Source organism: Galeopterus variegatus, unplaced genomic scaffold (genome assembly GCF_000696425.1).
Source record: "Galeopterus variegatus unplaced genomic scaffold, G_variegatus-3.0.2 Scaffold18, whole genome shotgun sequence".
In the NCBI taxonomy this organism is placed as follows: Eukaryota; Metazoa; Chordata; class Mammalia; order Dermoptera; family Cynocephalidae; genus Galeopterus; species Galeopterus variegatus.
Window position 1 is genome coordinate 461,945 of NW_007726129.1, and position 16,848 is coordinate 478,792.

The 16,848-nt window shown below is 46.5% G+C and overlaps 1 protein-coding gene across 1 annotated transcript in view; it reads right to left on the reverse strand.

The window, feature by feature from the left end:
* CDH3 (cadherin 3, type 1, P-cadherin (placental)) overlaps positions 1–16,848 on the reverse strand; it is a 100,083-nt gene that overhangs the window by 2,550 nt on the left and 80,685 nt on the right. Inside the window, exons 10-19 of the mRNA XM_008567750.1 lie at positions 16,514–16,669; positions 16,264–16,408; positions 14,593–14,768; positions 13,782–13,910; positions 12,542–12,727; positions 10,159–10,400; positions 9,526–9,671; positions 8,160–8,384; positions 4,378–4,584; positions 20–150 (exon numbers count right to left, since the gene is read on the reverse strand). Coding sequence (XP_008565972.1) covers positions 20–150; positions 4,378–4,584; positions 8,160–8,384; positions 9,526–9,671; positions 10,159–10,400; positions 12,542–12,727; positions 13,782–13,910; positions 14,593–14,768; positions 16,264–16,408; positions 16,514–16,669 — 1,743 coding nt within the window. The remainder of the gene's footprint in view (positions 1–19; positions 151–4,377; positions 4,585–8,159; positions 8,385–9,525; positions 9,672–10,158; positions 10,401–12,541; positions 12,728–13,781; positions 13,911–14,592; positions 14,769–16,263; positions 16,409–16,513; positions 16,670–16,848) is intronic.

The window sequence follows — 16,848 nt, forward strand, 5'->3', positions numbered from 1 at the left end:
AGACCTCCCAATGTCCCACCTGGTCTTCTTCGCCACCGCCTTCTTCACCGTAGTAGAAGACATTATCACGGGTGTCGTCTTCTGGGAGTAGAAGAGGCTCCTTAACCTTCCGCTTCTTTCTCACCAACAAGAGGAGCACCAGCAGAAGAACTGAAAAAATTGGAGAATGTGAATACTCACACCCTCTACCCCCACCTTTAGACCCCTTCAGTAAGCCAAAGCTTAACACACTGCAATGACTCCACCTGCACCCATGAATGTCCCGACTCCTTTCCAAGGCTTACATCATTTGGCCCCTGCCTATGCCACTAACCCTCCCTTCTCACCCACCCAGGTGCATCCTCAAATACACCCAGCAGTTTCCCACTTTGGAAACTCCTACATGGGCTCTCTCCTCTCCTGGCACACTTTCCATGCATATACATAGCTCTTATCCTTCAGGTCTCAGCACAATATCACCTCCTCTCAGCATTCTGACTTCTCTCCCTCACCTCGGATGCTATATCGTTTACTGCCAGTCTTCCCATATTGGTACTGATCCTTAAAATCCTCTTTTGTGGGGATGGAAACCTCCCAGCTGATGTTATCTTTCAATAAGACTCTCTTTTAGTCCTGAGATGTCCCCTACATCGACCAAAGACTTTACATTAAAAGCAAGATAATGCAACTTTGACATTTGAAATTAGGTGCAAATCCTATTTTAAGGGAGGGACTGGTTTTTAGTGCTCTTAGTGATATGGTTTGAAAGTCTGGCAGGCTATTTGTACATGGGGTGATTGGCCAACTAAGGCCAGGCTGCAAACCCTGTCATGACTATGCCCAGTTAAACCCATACTTAGAGGCCACCCTTTGGCCCTCTCTGTGGCAGTTCAACATAAGAGGACACAGCTGCTTAGGCTCATTACTCTACCTGCTGATGGAACCACTGTCTCTCTCTGGCCAGACAAGACAGACTTAGCCTTCTTTGGGAATCACTGGGTTCTCAGGATGCACACCCACGTGGGATAGACAGTAACCTGTCCTCTCCCCATTTCCTCCCCATCAGGGCTGCGAGAAGGCAAGAAGCAGATTGGACTTTTCACCCAAACTGAAGGCTTATGTATCCAACTGCTACAGATGTCTCCATTTGTACGGTTTGGCAAATCCGTCCTTTCCAAACTGGTAAATGGAAACTCCAGGTTTCTACTTGCTTAGGCCAAAAACCTTGGAATCATCCGTGGCTCTTTCCTTCATACTACATAATGATCTGAATGAACTGTACCCTGAAATATGACCACCTCTTACCACCTTGATGCTGCCATCCTGTCTAAGCCGTCAACCACCTTCTCGCCCCTGGACTACAGCCTCTTACATGTCTCCTTGTCTCTACTTTTGGCCCCAGATAGTCTGTTCAGTAGGAATCTTGCAAAATTTTAGTCAGATCACATCGCTCCTCTGCTCAAAACCTTCTGATGACTTCTCATTCCACCCAGAGTCCCTATGACAGCCTTATAAAGGCCCAACATGGTGATCTGCCATGCCCACACCTCTCTAAGCTCATTTCCCACTTTTTTCCCTTTTCACTTTTCCCACTCCAGCCACTGCTATTTCCACGTACTACACATGGTGCTGCCGCAGGGCTCTCGTGCTTGTTATTCCCTAGGTATCTGCAAGATTTGCGTCGTCACCTCTTTCAGGTCTTTCCTCGAATATTCCCTTTTCAGCAAGGCCTTTCATGTCCACTCTACTTAAAACTACAGACCTCCTATGCCCTTGTCCTTTGCTTTCTCTTCCTCCACAGCAACATGTTTCTCTGTCAGATGGTCTGTTGTCTGCCTCTACACTGGAATGTAAGCTCCATGAGGGCAGGGACTGTTGAGTGCTGCACCCCCAGTGCCTAAAGCAGTACTTGGTGCACAGTACAGTACGTTAATTAAAGCTTGCTCTTGTATTCATATCTGATTGAATGTGTGTTGTCTATGTAAGGACCAAGTCAAAGAACAGGAAAAGCAACTGTGATAGGTTCTACCTTTAGAGCAAAGAAATTCTTTTTTTTTTTTTGTCCTTTTGGAGACCGGCCGCACCGCGCTCAGCCAGTGAGCGCTGTTAGCGCACCGGTCATCCCTATATAGGATCCGAACCCGCGGCGGGAGCACTGCTGTGCTCCCAGCGCCGCACTCGGGAGAGTGCACCACGGGCTCGGCCCAGAAATTCGTTTTTAACTAAATGCTTCCGCCCACTAGACCAGTGGTTCTCAAACTTTAGCACATATCAGAACCCTCTGGAGGGCTTGTTAAAACACAGATTACTAGGCCGGCCCGTGGCTCACTCGGTAGAGTGCAGTGCTGATAACACCAAGGCCACGGGTTCGGATCCTATATAGGGATGGCCAGTTAGCTCACTTGGAAAGCGTGGTGCTGACAACACCAAGTCAAGGGTTAAGATCCCCTTACCGGTCATCTTTAAAAATAAATAAATAAATAAATAAATAAATAAATAAATAAATAAAATAAAAATAAAAATCCAGAGGATTTAAAATCCAGAACTATTCTGTATGATACTGTAATAGTGAATATATGACATTATGAATTTGGCAAAACCCATAGAACTGTACAACACAAAGAAGGAACCCTAATATAAAATTGAGTTAATAGTAATATATCAACATTGGTTCATAATGGTAGCAAATGTACCATTTTTTTCTTTTTGGGATCCACTGTTAAGATTCATAGAGCCTAACATGTTAATAACAGGAAAAAGTATAAGGGGGTGGGGAAGGGTATGGGAATTATCTACACTTTCTCCTCAGTTTCTCTGTAAACCTAAAACTACTATAAAAACAGTCTACTACTTACAGGGAAAAAGAAAAGAAAAGAAAAAATGTTATACTGATATATTTTGATATTATATATCAAACGAGACATACTTACACTAAAAAGTTACTTGTTGTTTATCTGAAATGCAAATTTGAGTATTCTGTATTTTATCTGGCAATCTGACTTGCCAGAAACTTTAAAACATAAGTGGTGATTAATCATGGGGCTAAAAGAAAGTGGATGGTAGGAATACCACAGTGTCTCTTAAGAGTGTGGTTGGCCGTCAGTTGCATCAGAACACCCTAAGGAGCCTGATAAAACGGCAGCTCCCAGTGACCACCCACCCTAGGGTCACCCAATCAGCATTTCTTTTTTTTTTTTTTTCCTTTTTGTCTTTTTTACTGACCGGCAACAGGATCACAACCCTCGGTGTTGTGCCCGCACCGCGCTCAGCCAGTGAGTGGGAACCGGTCTCCACATGAGATCCGAACCCTCGGCGGGAGCGCTGCTGTGCTCTCAAGCGGCACACTCTCCAGTGCGCCACCGGGCCGGCCCTCAAATCAGCATTTCTGCTGGTGGGACTCTGTATTTGCAATATTTTGTAGTTATTCTGATGCTGCTGCCAGTCGACCTGATATCTTTGATATTTCTAGTTTTTCTGATCTGATCTTTTATTTCCTTGTAGTAGCTTTATTTGAGCAACACCTACTCTGTATTTATGTCAGGAATCTGACTTAAGAGATATTACTATTCCTGCTCAATGACTCTCTAAAGATTACAGGTCAAATACAGTCACCAACATTCTAGTTGCCTTTTGTAGTTAAGCTACTCCTTAATATTCATCCAATGGCCTGGCATCCTAACTACTGATATGTATTCTACTAATATATATTCACTGTTATTGAGAAAATTGTAATTGGCAAAATTGCAGCTCCCTTTAGTATTTTAAGGCCGGGGTTTCTAGAGTGATCAAATGTCCTAGTGTGCTTGGGATTGTTCCAGTTTTAGCACTGATAATCCCATGTCCCACACTATCGCTCAGTCCTGGTTGCTCCTGGTCATCCTACCCATAGTAGATATCATGATATGCCACTTAGATTCCCACTTTGGGGCCAAGGTATTCATTTCCTCAGCTCACAGTTGAGACCCTTCCCAAGAAGCTCACCCCAAATTGCCCTGTCCTCAGGGGAATTAAAAAAAAAAAAAAAGAACCAACACAGATTACTGGGTCCTACCTTTATATTGCTGGATTAGGAGGTCTGGAGTGGGACCTGAGAGTCTGTCTTTCTAACAAATTCTTGGTACTACTAATGCTGTTGGTCTGGAGACCACCCAGAACCATGCTCAAGCCTCTAGATAACACAATAGCAGGGCAAGGTCTGTTTGCTCACCACTTTATCCCCAAAGCCTGGCACATTCTAGAAGCTCCAGAAATTATCTACTGACTGAATTACACTCCTAGAATTAAGAGTGTAAGGAATGGATGAGAAATGTTGGTGGCCCTTTAGTCCCAGGAGGTTAGAGTAGATTCAGGTCTTTGAACTACCCCATCCTCAGAGAGGGGAGGGTGCTAAGTACTCACGCAGCAGAGCTAGGACAGCCCCCAGGATGGGGAGGATGAAACCCCCCTTCCAGCGTTCAGGGCAGGTTTCCACATGGCCGTGGCAGTCACACACGGTGGCCTTGATCACTGTCAATTGTTCCTTGTTGCCGTGGTCAGACAGAGAAAGGTGCACGTCATATGTGTCTTGCTTCAGGAACTTCTTCAGGGACAAGGCCACTGTGTCTCCTGGAGTGGACAGATCATTTATTAGCCAAGGTATCCATAAGTGGTGGGAACTGAGTATACCACGATGAAGGTCTGTCAGGAGACAGCCTCTGTGTCTGGGCACCAGGAAGAAATATCCCAAAAGCACATTTTTGGCCAAATGTAAAAACTGATACCTGGCCAAAGCCAAATTTACCATCATGGAAAGGATTATTGGGATAGAAAAATGAATTCATCATTTTTTTAAAAATCCAGTAATCACATTATTTTAAAAATATGAAGCTTTAAAAGTCATGTCAAGCAGGACCAGTAATTTCTCAGCACTATAACTACTAAACTATTCTTGACTCAAAAAGAATCTTTTAATATTCACATTAACTGGCCACCTATTTTCCTATCTGAATGTTCACTGCCATTTATTATTAGATCATTTTACTCTTGCAATAATAAATATGTTTATGTCTCAACTGTATGATCAAATTTTAATATATGAAAAGTGAGCATTCAATTATTAATAAATCCAAATACACACGACTTGGTTATATAAGTAGTGGTGCTAAGCTGATCAGACAGGAAGCTAACCTATGCTATCACAGCATCAATGATTGCACACAAGTTCAGGGATGCCAGAAATGAGGCTACAATGGGCATTGGGCTAACTGGCTTTCAAAGGCTCAGGCTGGTGGCAAGCTAACCACAGAGCAGAAGCAAGGCCCAGTGCAGCCTGCATAATGGGTACCCCTCAGGAGAGACTGTGTAGCAATCCTAGAGTGGGCAGGGGAGCTATGTTTATGGATGAGGAATTTAGAGTTGGGGCCTCTTTGAAGAAAGGCCTTCAGTTTAGACTAACTTTCTAAAGAGGTGAGCTCTTCTTGGCTTGGGTGGAACTTTTTTTTAATCCTCGAGTATTTTCCCTAGCATTGAAGGTCTGTACCACTAAATGCTAATGAAGTCCCCCCAATCACTTTTTGGGGCAATCAAAAAGAACCCCCAAGCTTCTAACCCCACCCCCAGGCTTGCCAGCCTGTCAGCACTGACTTCAAGCCATTTTAAGTTAAAAGGCTTTGCACATTCGCTGGGCTCCTCTTACTAAAAAGACCAGAAGGTAGAATTCATCCTCTCCTATTCAGCAATGGAAGGCAGAGAGAACTCTGCAGACTGAATACTCGGTCCACAATATGGAGAGGACAACATGGGGTATGTCCCCAAAACATCCCTACCGTGCCGTTAGACTGATTTCTCCGTTGTTGTTGATGATGATGATGGTGATGATGGTACTGACTAAATGGATGCTTACTATGTACAAGGTCCTACCCTAATCTTCACCACAACTTTCAGAGGCAGGTACTGCTATTATCCTCATTTTACAAAAACAGGAATTGAGGTGTAGGGAGTCAAGTAACTAGCCCAAGGTCACATAAAGGCAGAGTCTGGATTAATTTCCCTGATAATAGGGACAAGGGCAAATAGAAAAACTAAATTAAAACCAAGAATCAGGGACTGGCCAGTTAGCTCAGTTGATTAGAGCACAGCCTTGTAACACCCAGGTCATGGGTTCAGATCCCCACACTGGCCAGTCGCCAAGGAAAAAACAAAAAACAAAAAACCAGGAACCAGATCCGATACTATTATCACATGTTGGTGCCACTGGGATTTGGCCATAACGCTCACACTTTGACAGCCAGATCTGTGATTGTTGCTAAGAAATATCAGTGTTGAAGTCGGCCACTCAAATCTACTGAGCACGAGATGCTTTTCACGTATTTAATCTTCACAATAACTGAATGGAAGTAGGTGTAAGTATTGACCCCACCCTACAGATAAGTAAACTGAGGCCCAGTGAGGTTCAGTACTTGTCGTCAGTCACAAAGCTAGTGAATAGAAAATGGAGGGGTCAGGTTTTGAATTAAGGCAATCTGGCTCCATAGCTCAAGCTCTTACATGGTATTAAGGGAGAGAAAAAATGGCTTCTAGGCCACAAGGGGGTGACAAGAGACCAAGTTGTGCTCCCCGAAGGAAAGGTGTTGGATATAAACACCTAAATCACAGGCATCATAACAAGGAGATGATGCAGGTGTCTGAAGCAGACCTCCTGAGTTCTTTCTGAGATGGGCTCAGCAGCAATAATAGAAACGGGGTATTTAGTTTCTTTGGGGCAGAACCTGAGTATACAGATTTCCTATTTCCCTCCTGGGGGACCCCGACCCCAAGAGGAAGGGGAAAACACTTTAAACCATGGTGAGGAAGCTTTTCTGAAGGGGCGTTACTGGCAGTTGGGGCTGGACCCTCCTTTCTCATGCAGCCTGGGTCCTCAGTCACTCAATGCCTTTCCAGTCCTTGTGACAACTGAAAAAAAATCACTGAAGGCTGAGAACCTTTGGGCTAGTGGACTGGAAAGAGGCAGGACAGGGAGGTGGGTGGGAATGGGAAGACTAGGCACTCTGGCGTCAAAGCCTGGCTTCAACTTCTACTATTTACCTACTTTGTGCCCCTGGAGCACGCTATTTAACCTCTCCAGGCCTCATTTTCATCTGTAAATAGGGATAAAAATACTGACTGTAAGGGCTGGCCCATGGCTCACTTGGGAGAGCATGGTGCTGATAACACCAAGGCCATGGGTTCAGATCCCTATATAGGGATGGCCAGTTAGCTCACTTGGGAGAGCGTGGTGCTACAACACCAAGTCAAGGGTTAAGATTAAGATCCCCTTACCAGTCATCTTTTAGGGAAAAAACAAAATACTGACTGCAGAGTTTGGTAGAAATATTAAATAAGGAAACAAGGACTCCATAAATGGTAGGCAGCAGAGCACTGTGGTAAATCAGACTGCCTGGATTAAAATCTTGGGGCCATCATTTTCTACCCATAAACCTCTGGCAAGACATTTAAGCTTTGGTAAACCTTGTTTGCCTCATCTGTAAAGTGTATGTGTGAAAGGTGAAAGAGATAATAGTACTTCTTCACAGGACTGTTGTGAGGATTAAGTAATCTAATCTTGGTAAAGCATCTGAAGTGGTGTCTAGCACACAGTAAGCACACTCAGTGAGTGTGAGCTATAATTACTATGTTGGAGTCCTGACTCTTGCTATGTGACATGGGGCAAGTCAGTCCTCTTTGGTTCTTCCATCTGGACAGGGAAGGTCGGTTGGGCTAGAACGGTCTTTTAGGGCTCCCATGGAATTCCAAAGGCTTACACTAGATTAATAAATAGTATTTGTCATTCTTTTTTTTTTTTTTCCCTTTTTGTCTTTTTTTTTCGTGACCGGCAACGGATCGCAACCCTCAGTGTCGCGCCCGTACCGGACCGGGACCAGCAACGGGATCGCAACCCTCAGTGTTGCGCCCGCACCTCGCTCAGCCAATGAGCAGGAACCGGTCTGTATGTGGGATCCGAACCCTCGGCAGGAGCGCTGCTGCGCTCCCAAGCGGCGCACTGTAGCAGTGCACCACCGGGCCGGCCCAGTATTTGTCATTCTTGAAGAGACCATTACCTCCAAGACCCAAAGATGCTGGAATGGGAATGTGTGCAGGGTCCTGGTGTGGGGCAGACACCCACCCAGCAGAGCTGGCACCCACCTGCCACCATCACTCATTACCTTTCTCATTGACCTCTGCTGTCCAGTAGATGTCCGAGTCATGTGTGAGCTGGGCCCGGAAAGGGGAGGTGTGTGGGGACAGGTCCTTGTCCGTGATGTTCAGCACTTGGGGCACAGGGCTATGGTTGCAGATGGTGATCTGACGGGGCTCAGGGACCGGGCCATGGTCATTGACATCGGTAAGAGTTAGCAGGAGGGTCCCTGTGCCGGTGGTGGGAGGGTTCCCTGTTCAAAATCACACACATGATGTCTTTACAGCTTCTGCCCTTGGTTGGTTGATGAATCAACGTGAAGCTCCTCTATGACCTGCTCAATCAGCCTCAGGTAGGCCCCTGTTTACTGCCCAGTTCTAACCTCTCAAGTTCCTCCATACCCTAGCTTCATCACAGATAGAGCCAGTGACAGGAAATACATGTCAATCAAGCCACCATTCTCATCTGTGTCCACAGCAGACATTCTAACCAATCACAGCACAGCTGCAGCTACTTCATCTGGAAAGCCACCATAATCTATCACAAAGTGAAACCTATTGGCCACCTCAGGGCTAATCCAGTGTTTGCTGATCAGGGAAGCTTCTCTTCATGGCCCTGTTGTAATCTCTCACCTGCCTCCAGGCCTTGGTTCACTATGTGTCAAGCAGAGATGGCAATTATATATCCCCCCATCCATCATGGGGTGATATCACTAATCAATCATGGCATTTTGTAAGCAGGCCCTATCAATCAATCACAAGGGGAAACTCACAGGCCAATTCAGGGCTCAGTGAGCCAAAAACTCAGGCTGAAGGGAGTCTTCAGGATATCTCGTAACTCCTGGGTTTTAAGGAAACCCTAGGACCAGCCTTTAAAAGATTCCTCTGAGTCTGGCTGGTTAGCTCAGTTGTTAGAGCATGGTGCTGATAACACCAAGGTCCAGGGTTCAATCCCTATAAAGGCCAGCTGCCACAGAAAAACAAGCAAAACATACAGACTTTTCTTTTTTTTTTTTTTCCCTTTTTGTCTTTTTTCATGTCCGGCAACGGACCGCAACCCTCAGTGTCGCGCCCGTACCGGACCGGGACAGGCAACGGGATCGCAACCCTCGGTGCTGCGCCCGCCCCTCGCTCAGCCAGTGAGCGGGAACCGGTCTGTATGTGGGATCTGAACCCTCGGCCGGAGCGCCGCCGCGCTCCCAAGTGGCACACTGTAGCAGTGCGCCACCGGGCCGGCCCACATACAGACTTTTCTGAGAGACTTTGTTAACCCTCCCAGGCTGGTTTGCTGGTACCCCTCCCTACTACCACGCTCTGCTATGGAAGGAACATGCCGTGTCACATAACCTGGGAATGAAAGGTGTCCCTGTGGAAGGACCAAGAGGAAGCTCTCACCATTGTCCGTGGCCAGGACCACAACTTTGTAGATGTTGTTTCTTACAAACCACTCATCCTCACGGTCTAAGATGGCGGCAGCAGTGATCTGCCCACTGGTTGGGTCCATCGCTAGCCATCCTGCTGGGTCTCTCAGGATGTGGTAGCTGAAGAGGAAGAGTTGAGAAGAGTCACATGCAAAATATCTATCTATTTATTTATTTATTTTTTAAAAAGATGGCCGGTAAGGGGATCTTAACCCTTGATTTGGTGTTAGCACCACACTCTCCTCCCAAGTGAGCCACAGGCCGGCCCCCACGTGCAGAATATTTAGAATTTTGGTGTTATTATTCAAAGTCTCCTCATGCCAACTGGCAGATGATTCTGCTCCTAAGCAGGATCACATGGAAAATACATCTTATCTGTAAATGGGAGCCTATAGCAGCAGGTGGGGGTCCCAGCAAGGATACGTGAGAGAAGAAAGGAAACATCTGCCCCCTAGACCCCTCCTCAGGGAGGGTAGGAAGGAGAGGTCCTGTGCAGGGGTATTGTTCAAAATACTGAACTTTTATGGTAATAAGCACAAATGCTGGCTTAAACAACCCACCCAACTATGCCAGTGCATTTGGCTGACTGAGTCCAGAGCCCAAGTACCTGATCTCCTGATTCTCCTTGTCAGGGTCCTGTGCAGTGTAGATACAGACGGGCTCCCCAACGGAGATGCCTTCTTGGACCTCGATAGCTTTGGAGGGTGGGACAAACACAGGTGCCTCATTCACATCCTCCACATGGACCACTATGGTGGCCGTTGAGGTTGGGAGCTTCACTACAAAGGGAACTTCATTGGTCACTTCAACATACAGGGTGTGCTGGTTTTTGGCCTCAAAATCCAAGCCCTAGGAGAGAAGAGGAAGAAGAACCTAAACTACCACTTTGTGAGGAGGCCCCATGTGGTACTGTGGATGTCAGAAGGAAAGGGCCCACCCTGAGGGGCTCCAGACCCCCACAAGCAACGATGCTGCCCACTCCCTGTCCCAAAAAGCCTCCTGTGTTTCCTTTCTTTCTTTCTTTTTTTTGGGTGGCGGACCTGTACAGGGATCTGAACACTTGATCTTGGTGTTATAACACCATGCTCTAACCAACTGAGCTAACTGGCCAGTCCTTCCTGTGTTTCCTGACAGGACATCTAGTGTGGCCTCTCAGACCACCTCAAAGGCAACTGTATTAGTAAGTCCTAAAACACTGGTTCCCAGTGGGGTGGTGAATGTTCCTTATAGAGTGTTTTAGAAACTTGTAAATGCATTTCTAATTGTCATGGACATTTACAAGCTGGGACAGGGATGCTATGTCCCACAATGTTGCAGACACAAAGAACTGACCCCATGTCCTATGAGAACTGCCAATAGCCCCTTGGATGTTCATACATTCACGGGTGTGAAAAACCTGTTTGTAATTAGAGTCTAGAACATGTTTTACATATAAGTCAAGTTTTTGGTGTAGTTTTAATATACACTGAATCTTCCAGAAATATAACTTCTGAGGGCAGCTCATGATTGAATTTGTTCAGGACTTTTTCAAGAGTTGTTTATTCAAGGACCGGCCCATGCCTCACTTGGGAGAGTGTGGTGCTGATAACACCAAGGCCGCGGGTTTGGATCCCTATATAGGGATAACCGGTTAGCTCACTTCAGAAAGCGTGATGCTGGGCCGGCCTGGTGGTGCACTGCTACAGTGCGCTGCTTGGGAGCGCAGCGGCGCTCCCGCCGAGGGTTCGGATCCCACATACAGACCGGCGGCTCACTGGAAAAAGAAAAAAAAAAAAAGAAAAAAAAAAAAAAAGCGTGATGCTGACAACACCAAGTCAAGGGTTAAGATCCCCTTACCGGTCATCTTTAAAAAAAAAGAGTTGTTTAATTCACTTTTCAGAGTGAATAAACACTGTTCTGAAAAGACATCAATACCACTTGTGGTATGAGTCACCGGGGCAGCATACGACATCCATTGCATTTGGATTTTACAAGTAGATGTAAGTAACTGGACATTTCATTATATTTTCTAGTGCAGTGGTGCCCAAAAGCTTATATATCAAATATTTTATATTAGTAAACTTTTCTGTAAGTTTCTCCTTTATTTTACAGTTAGGGGATTCTATTTTTCTAGAAACTAGGAGTTAGGTTAAGTTATATTATAAATGAAATTTATCATAGTGTAAAAGTGGCATTACAAAGTATTTATTGCAAAAAGCAGACAGTGAATCCAAAACAGTCTTTAATGTATAAATCCCTGCTTCTCAAACTAGGCCATTCTTCCTAGTAAACCTGGAGGTAAAATACATGAAAGAAAGGTAGGTCCATCTCCTTGAAGCATCATTTCTACTCAAAAACTTTTTGACCCAACCCATGTCCTATACCCCAGTAAAAACTAAAATTCACAAAAAAAAGAAAGACTTTTTTTTTTCCTTTTTGTCTTTTTTTGTGACTGGTAACGGGATCGCAACCCTCGGTGTCATGCCCGCACCGCGCTCAACCAGTGAGTGGACCGGTCTCTACATGGGATCCGAACCCTCGGCGGGAGCGCCGCCGCACTCTACCGAGTGCGCCACCGGGCCAGCCCACAAAAGACTTTTTGAAAGGCAACAGTGTGACTAACTACTAAGTAACTTAAAATATTTTATTATCCAAACAACAAATTTACTTATTACAGAGCAAATGCAAAATTAGCATGAATTCCAATAAAACAAAAATTCTCTGTGTGAGAAGACTGACACTGGGGTTTGGGAGGAGGCTCCATTGATCTGCTTCAATTAGATCAGCAACTCTTGCATGTTTATGAATTGGGCCCCTAGGTAAAATTTAGTTTGAACAAAGGGACTCCGTAACACAGAGGGGTGGGACACTGTTGGAAGCCACTGGTCTGGTGCAATCCCTGGTGATTGGCCTAGGGTAGGTGGCCTGAGGCAAGTGGTGCCTCTTTGTCCTGGAGACTACAGATCTGGCTGCCCCAGGTACAGCCTTTGTCTAAAGCCCAAACTACTCACCTTCCTGGTTGTCAGGATGCCCTGGTTGCTCTCGGGATGGGTGGTGATGGTAAAATGATCCCCGTCATCACCTCCCACGATGTGGTAGGTGGCATGCCACGCTGGTGAGTTGGGGGCATCCAGATCAGTGACTGTCAGCCTCTGTATCTCCTGACCCACTGCATTCTCGGGCACATGGGCCTCGTACTGTCAGTGTGGGAAACACAGCATGATCAGAGAAGAGAGACTCACCACCCTGAGGGGCTGCTCCACGTTTCTGTAACTGGCAATCCTCCAGCTAACTTTAGGGGAGCCCTGTGCCCTTTACCCTTTCCTGGACCACCAACCCACCTAGCAGCTTTCAGGGCACACACAGGTGCAGAATGTCCCGAAAATCATCTTCACAGCTGTTGAGACATACCACACTAATGTTGAGCCTGCTTTCCCTACACCTAGGGGTCTGATGCTCCAGGAATCTCGCTGGTCTGGGTGTCATGTGTAGCCACTTATCTGGCTGATATCGAAAAGATATAAGGAGGGTGGCAAGAAGAGGTAGGTGCCTGATTGCACTGGGACACTGACCTAGAACTGTTTTGGAGGTTGTGAGACAGGTAGCAAAGACTGGGAAATCAGCTGCTAAGAACAAATTTTTCATCAGGACAACATAACATTCAGCAGCCAGAGCTGTCTAAAGATGGAAGGGAAGGCAGGCTGGCTGGTTAGCTCAGTTGGTTAGAGCATGGTGCTGATGACACCAAGGTCCAGGGTTCGATCCCTGTATGCACCAGCTGCCAAAATAAATAAATAAATAAATAAATAAATAAATAAATAAATAAATAAATAAAGATGAGGAGGGGGTGTCAACTTGACCGGCACCAAGTCCCCTGCCACTGGAGGTACAGAATCATTCACTGGGGGAAGGTGGGTAGGGCAGATATAGGTGCAAAACAAATTAAGAAATTTTCATATCAAAGATTTTCATACAGAGTACTTATTTACCAGGCATTGTGTTTAAGAACTGTACACAGATGATTTCATTTAAAACTCAGAAGAATGCAGCAGGTATTATTGTCATCTGCATTTCACAGATTAGGACAGGGGGCACAGAGAGTTCAGGTAGTTTGCCTAAGGTCATGTAGCTAGTAAGTGGTGGGACTGGGACTTGAAGCAATGTAGGCTGGTTCTAGCATTTCATCAGAAAGGAAAAGCTTTAGTCCTTCCTTATCTGATAGAACAAGAAGGAAGGAAGGAGGGACATTACCATCAGGGGGTCAAACTCGGGAGCATTGTCGTTGGCGTCGAGGATTTCCACCATCGCCACTGCTGTGGTGGTAGAGCCGTCCCCATCCATGTCTGTAGCTTGGATGGTCAGTGTGTACTCAGGGACTTTCTGGGGAGAGAGAAAGGAGGGGGAAAGCCCCCTCTGAGTTCAGTCTGGCCCCTCACCTGAGCTCCCCTGGAGAGTGTGGAGGGGAGAAGGGTGTTGCTCCCTCTCACAACATTCTCTTGGCTCCCTGCCCCACCCCACTCCCAGCACCAGAAAGAACCGAAGTGGAGGGTGTGCAGGGGAGGGAAACTACAGGCCCAAGCAGTGCTCCTAGGCCGGTCCTGGGGAAGCCCAGCTATTGCCCCCCAACCCTCAGCTGCTCCAGAAGGGGAACTCTGAGTAGGGATTTGGGCAAAGGTATTAATTAGGAAACAGGAGGCAACTCCAATATCTGTGGAGCTAATTCTACTTTGTGGCACACAAGGGACAGATCTGGGCAATGTGCGTGCTAAGCGAGTCGTTCCGAGAGGAAATGAGAAAACCTACAGAAAATATCAAAAGTCTGTATCTTACAGCTGCCTCCTCAGCCTCAAAGGAGATTTAACAACATCACTTGGCAGTGAGCCATTGGCCCAAGAGAGCTGCAGGACAGCAGCATGTGAACACCGCCGCAGCCATCCCAGATGACCTGGGTCCCCAATGCGCTGCCTTGGGCTTTGGAGGCAGGGACAGGGCTTCTGCTTGGAGGGTCAGGCCCCAGCCTGGGCAAGCCTGGGTAGGCAGCACTTGCCCAATGGCCACTCACCTCCCGGTCCAGGCCACTAGAGATGACGCTGATGGTGCCTGTGCTCCGGTGGACAGTGAACATGAGGTCGTGTGGGTCCTTTGGTTCTTGGCTATGGATGGAGTAAGCAACTACCCCATTGTAGGTGTTGACAGCATCGTCCTCATCCGTGGCTGTCACCTGCATCACAGAAGTGCCTGGAGAGCAGAACAGATGAGAAAGTACCTTTCTTTCCCAGTACCAATTCTAGCCTTGCCCACTTCTGCAACTCTGAGAGGCTTCAATCTGCTCATGAGCTTGGACCCGTCTTGCACTTAGTGGCAGAGATTGCTAGTTGGTGCCCCGTCCATCCTCCCCTCTCTTAAAAATGCAATCCTCATTTTAGGCTGGGCACAGGCCCACCTGGAACAAAGACTATTTCCCATCCCCTCCTGCAGCTGTTTGTGGCCCTGAGAATACATTCTGATAAGTGGAACCTACAACATTGGGGAAAGTGGTTTTTTTGTTTGTTTGTTTGTTTTACAAGTGTGGGGCTTGTTCTTGCTAACCTCTTCCCTCCTTCCAGATGTAATGGCTGGAGCTCCAGCAGTAACCATGAGTTAACCTTGGGAACAGAAGCCAAAATAGCAGAGCAAAAGAAAAGGAACCTAGGAACCTCTAACACCTTGAAGCACTATTCCAGCCTAGGTTGACTACATCTAGGCTTCTTGAATCTAAGGAAGAAAATAAAAGGTTTTCATCTTGTTTAAACACTGTTTTTTTTTTTTGTTTTTTGTTTTTTTGTTTTTTTGTTTCTTTCTTTGGCGGCTGGCCGGTAAAGGGATCTGAACCCTTGACCAAACACTGTTTTTTGTTTTTGTTTTTTGTTGTTGCTGTTGTTTTTGGCAGCTAGCCAGTATAGGGATTGAACTCTGGACCTTGGTGTTATCAGCACTATGCTCTAACCAACTGAGCTAACTGGCCAGTTTGGACACTGTTTTTATGTTGGGAGCTTATGTTATTGGCTGTCTAGCCAACTCACACTTTTCTGTAATTCCTCACCATTCAGAGAGGGAGGACGAGGAGAATCCCTCCCCACCAACATCTGTATTTGAGGTCATTACTATGTACCTCCTTTGCTCATCTTCTGTGGCCCCTGCCACCCTCTTCTCCAGCCCTGGCAACTAATTCTCACTCTCCATACACCGTGTCCTGACACCTCCCAGCTTCTGCTGCTTTCCTTGTAGCTGCCATTCACTAATGAGCCTCATGTCAGGTGCTTTGCAGTACAGTATGCACATGTTATTCTCATCTTCACAACTCTTCAAGGTTGATATTATTCCCATTTTTAGATATGAAAATTGAGGCTCAGAGGTCAATATGCCCAGGGTCACAGCTGGTAAAAAGGCAAAGTCAACATTCAAATCGAGGTGTTTGCAGTTCCAGTGCTAGTGGTTCCTAAACTTGGCTGATCCTCTGAAGCTTCTGGGATATTTTCAAATACACAGGTCTCAGAACTCTACTCCAGGACCATTCCTACTCAGGAATCTTGGGATGGAATAGGGAAATCTGGATTTTAATAAGATTCTGGTAACCTGATGCACAGCCAAGGAAATTGGGTATGGCTGGGTCTATTGGCATTTAAGGGTCTGGGCTGACCTCCAGATGGTTCCAGAAGCAGATCCATAACACTCCCCTTCCCAATCCTCTTACCAGGTAGTACCCCTTCCAATACACTCCCTCTGAAGATGTCCTGGGTGAACTTGGGCTTGTGGTCATTCTGGTCTGTCACGATGATGGAGATGTTCATGGGCTCCTCTACTGAGGCGCCATTCTCTGACACAGCATGGCCAAAGAGCTGTGGATACACAGGTCTGGGGTTAGCCTGGTGCTACCCTCCCCACCTGGTCATGGGGCCCTGCTTCTGAGGGGATGTTTACTTCAGATGCTAAAGGCTACTTGCCTCATACTTGGCAATCTTCTCCCGGTCCAGTGGCTTATTCAACAACAACCAGCCTGTCTCCTTCTCTATGGTAAAGACACCCTCAGGGGGGCTGTCTGCCCCGGGCCCTGTGATGCTGTAGAAAATCTTGGTGCCTCTGTCCTTATTAGATTTAAGCTGGAAGCAAAAGAAAATGGCAGCTGACAAAGTGACAAATATCTCACAACTACAGCAAAGAATCCTGTGTGGAGAGGTGGGGAGGGGCACTGCCTTATTGGAATCTGCTCCCATGAGAGAGAATTTCCTCTGTAGGTCCCAGGGCTTAGTAGCAAGAAACCCCATATTCAGGACTTTGG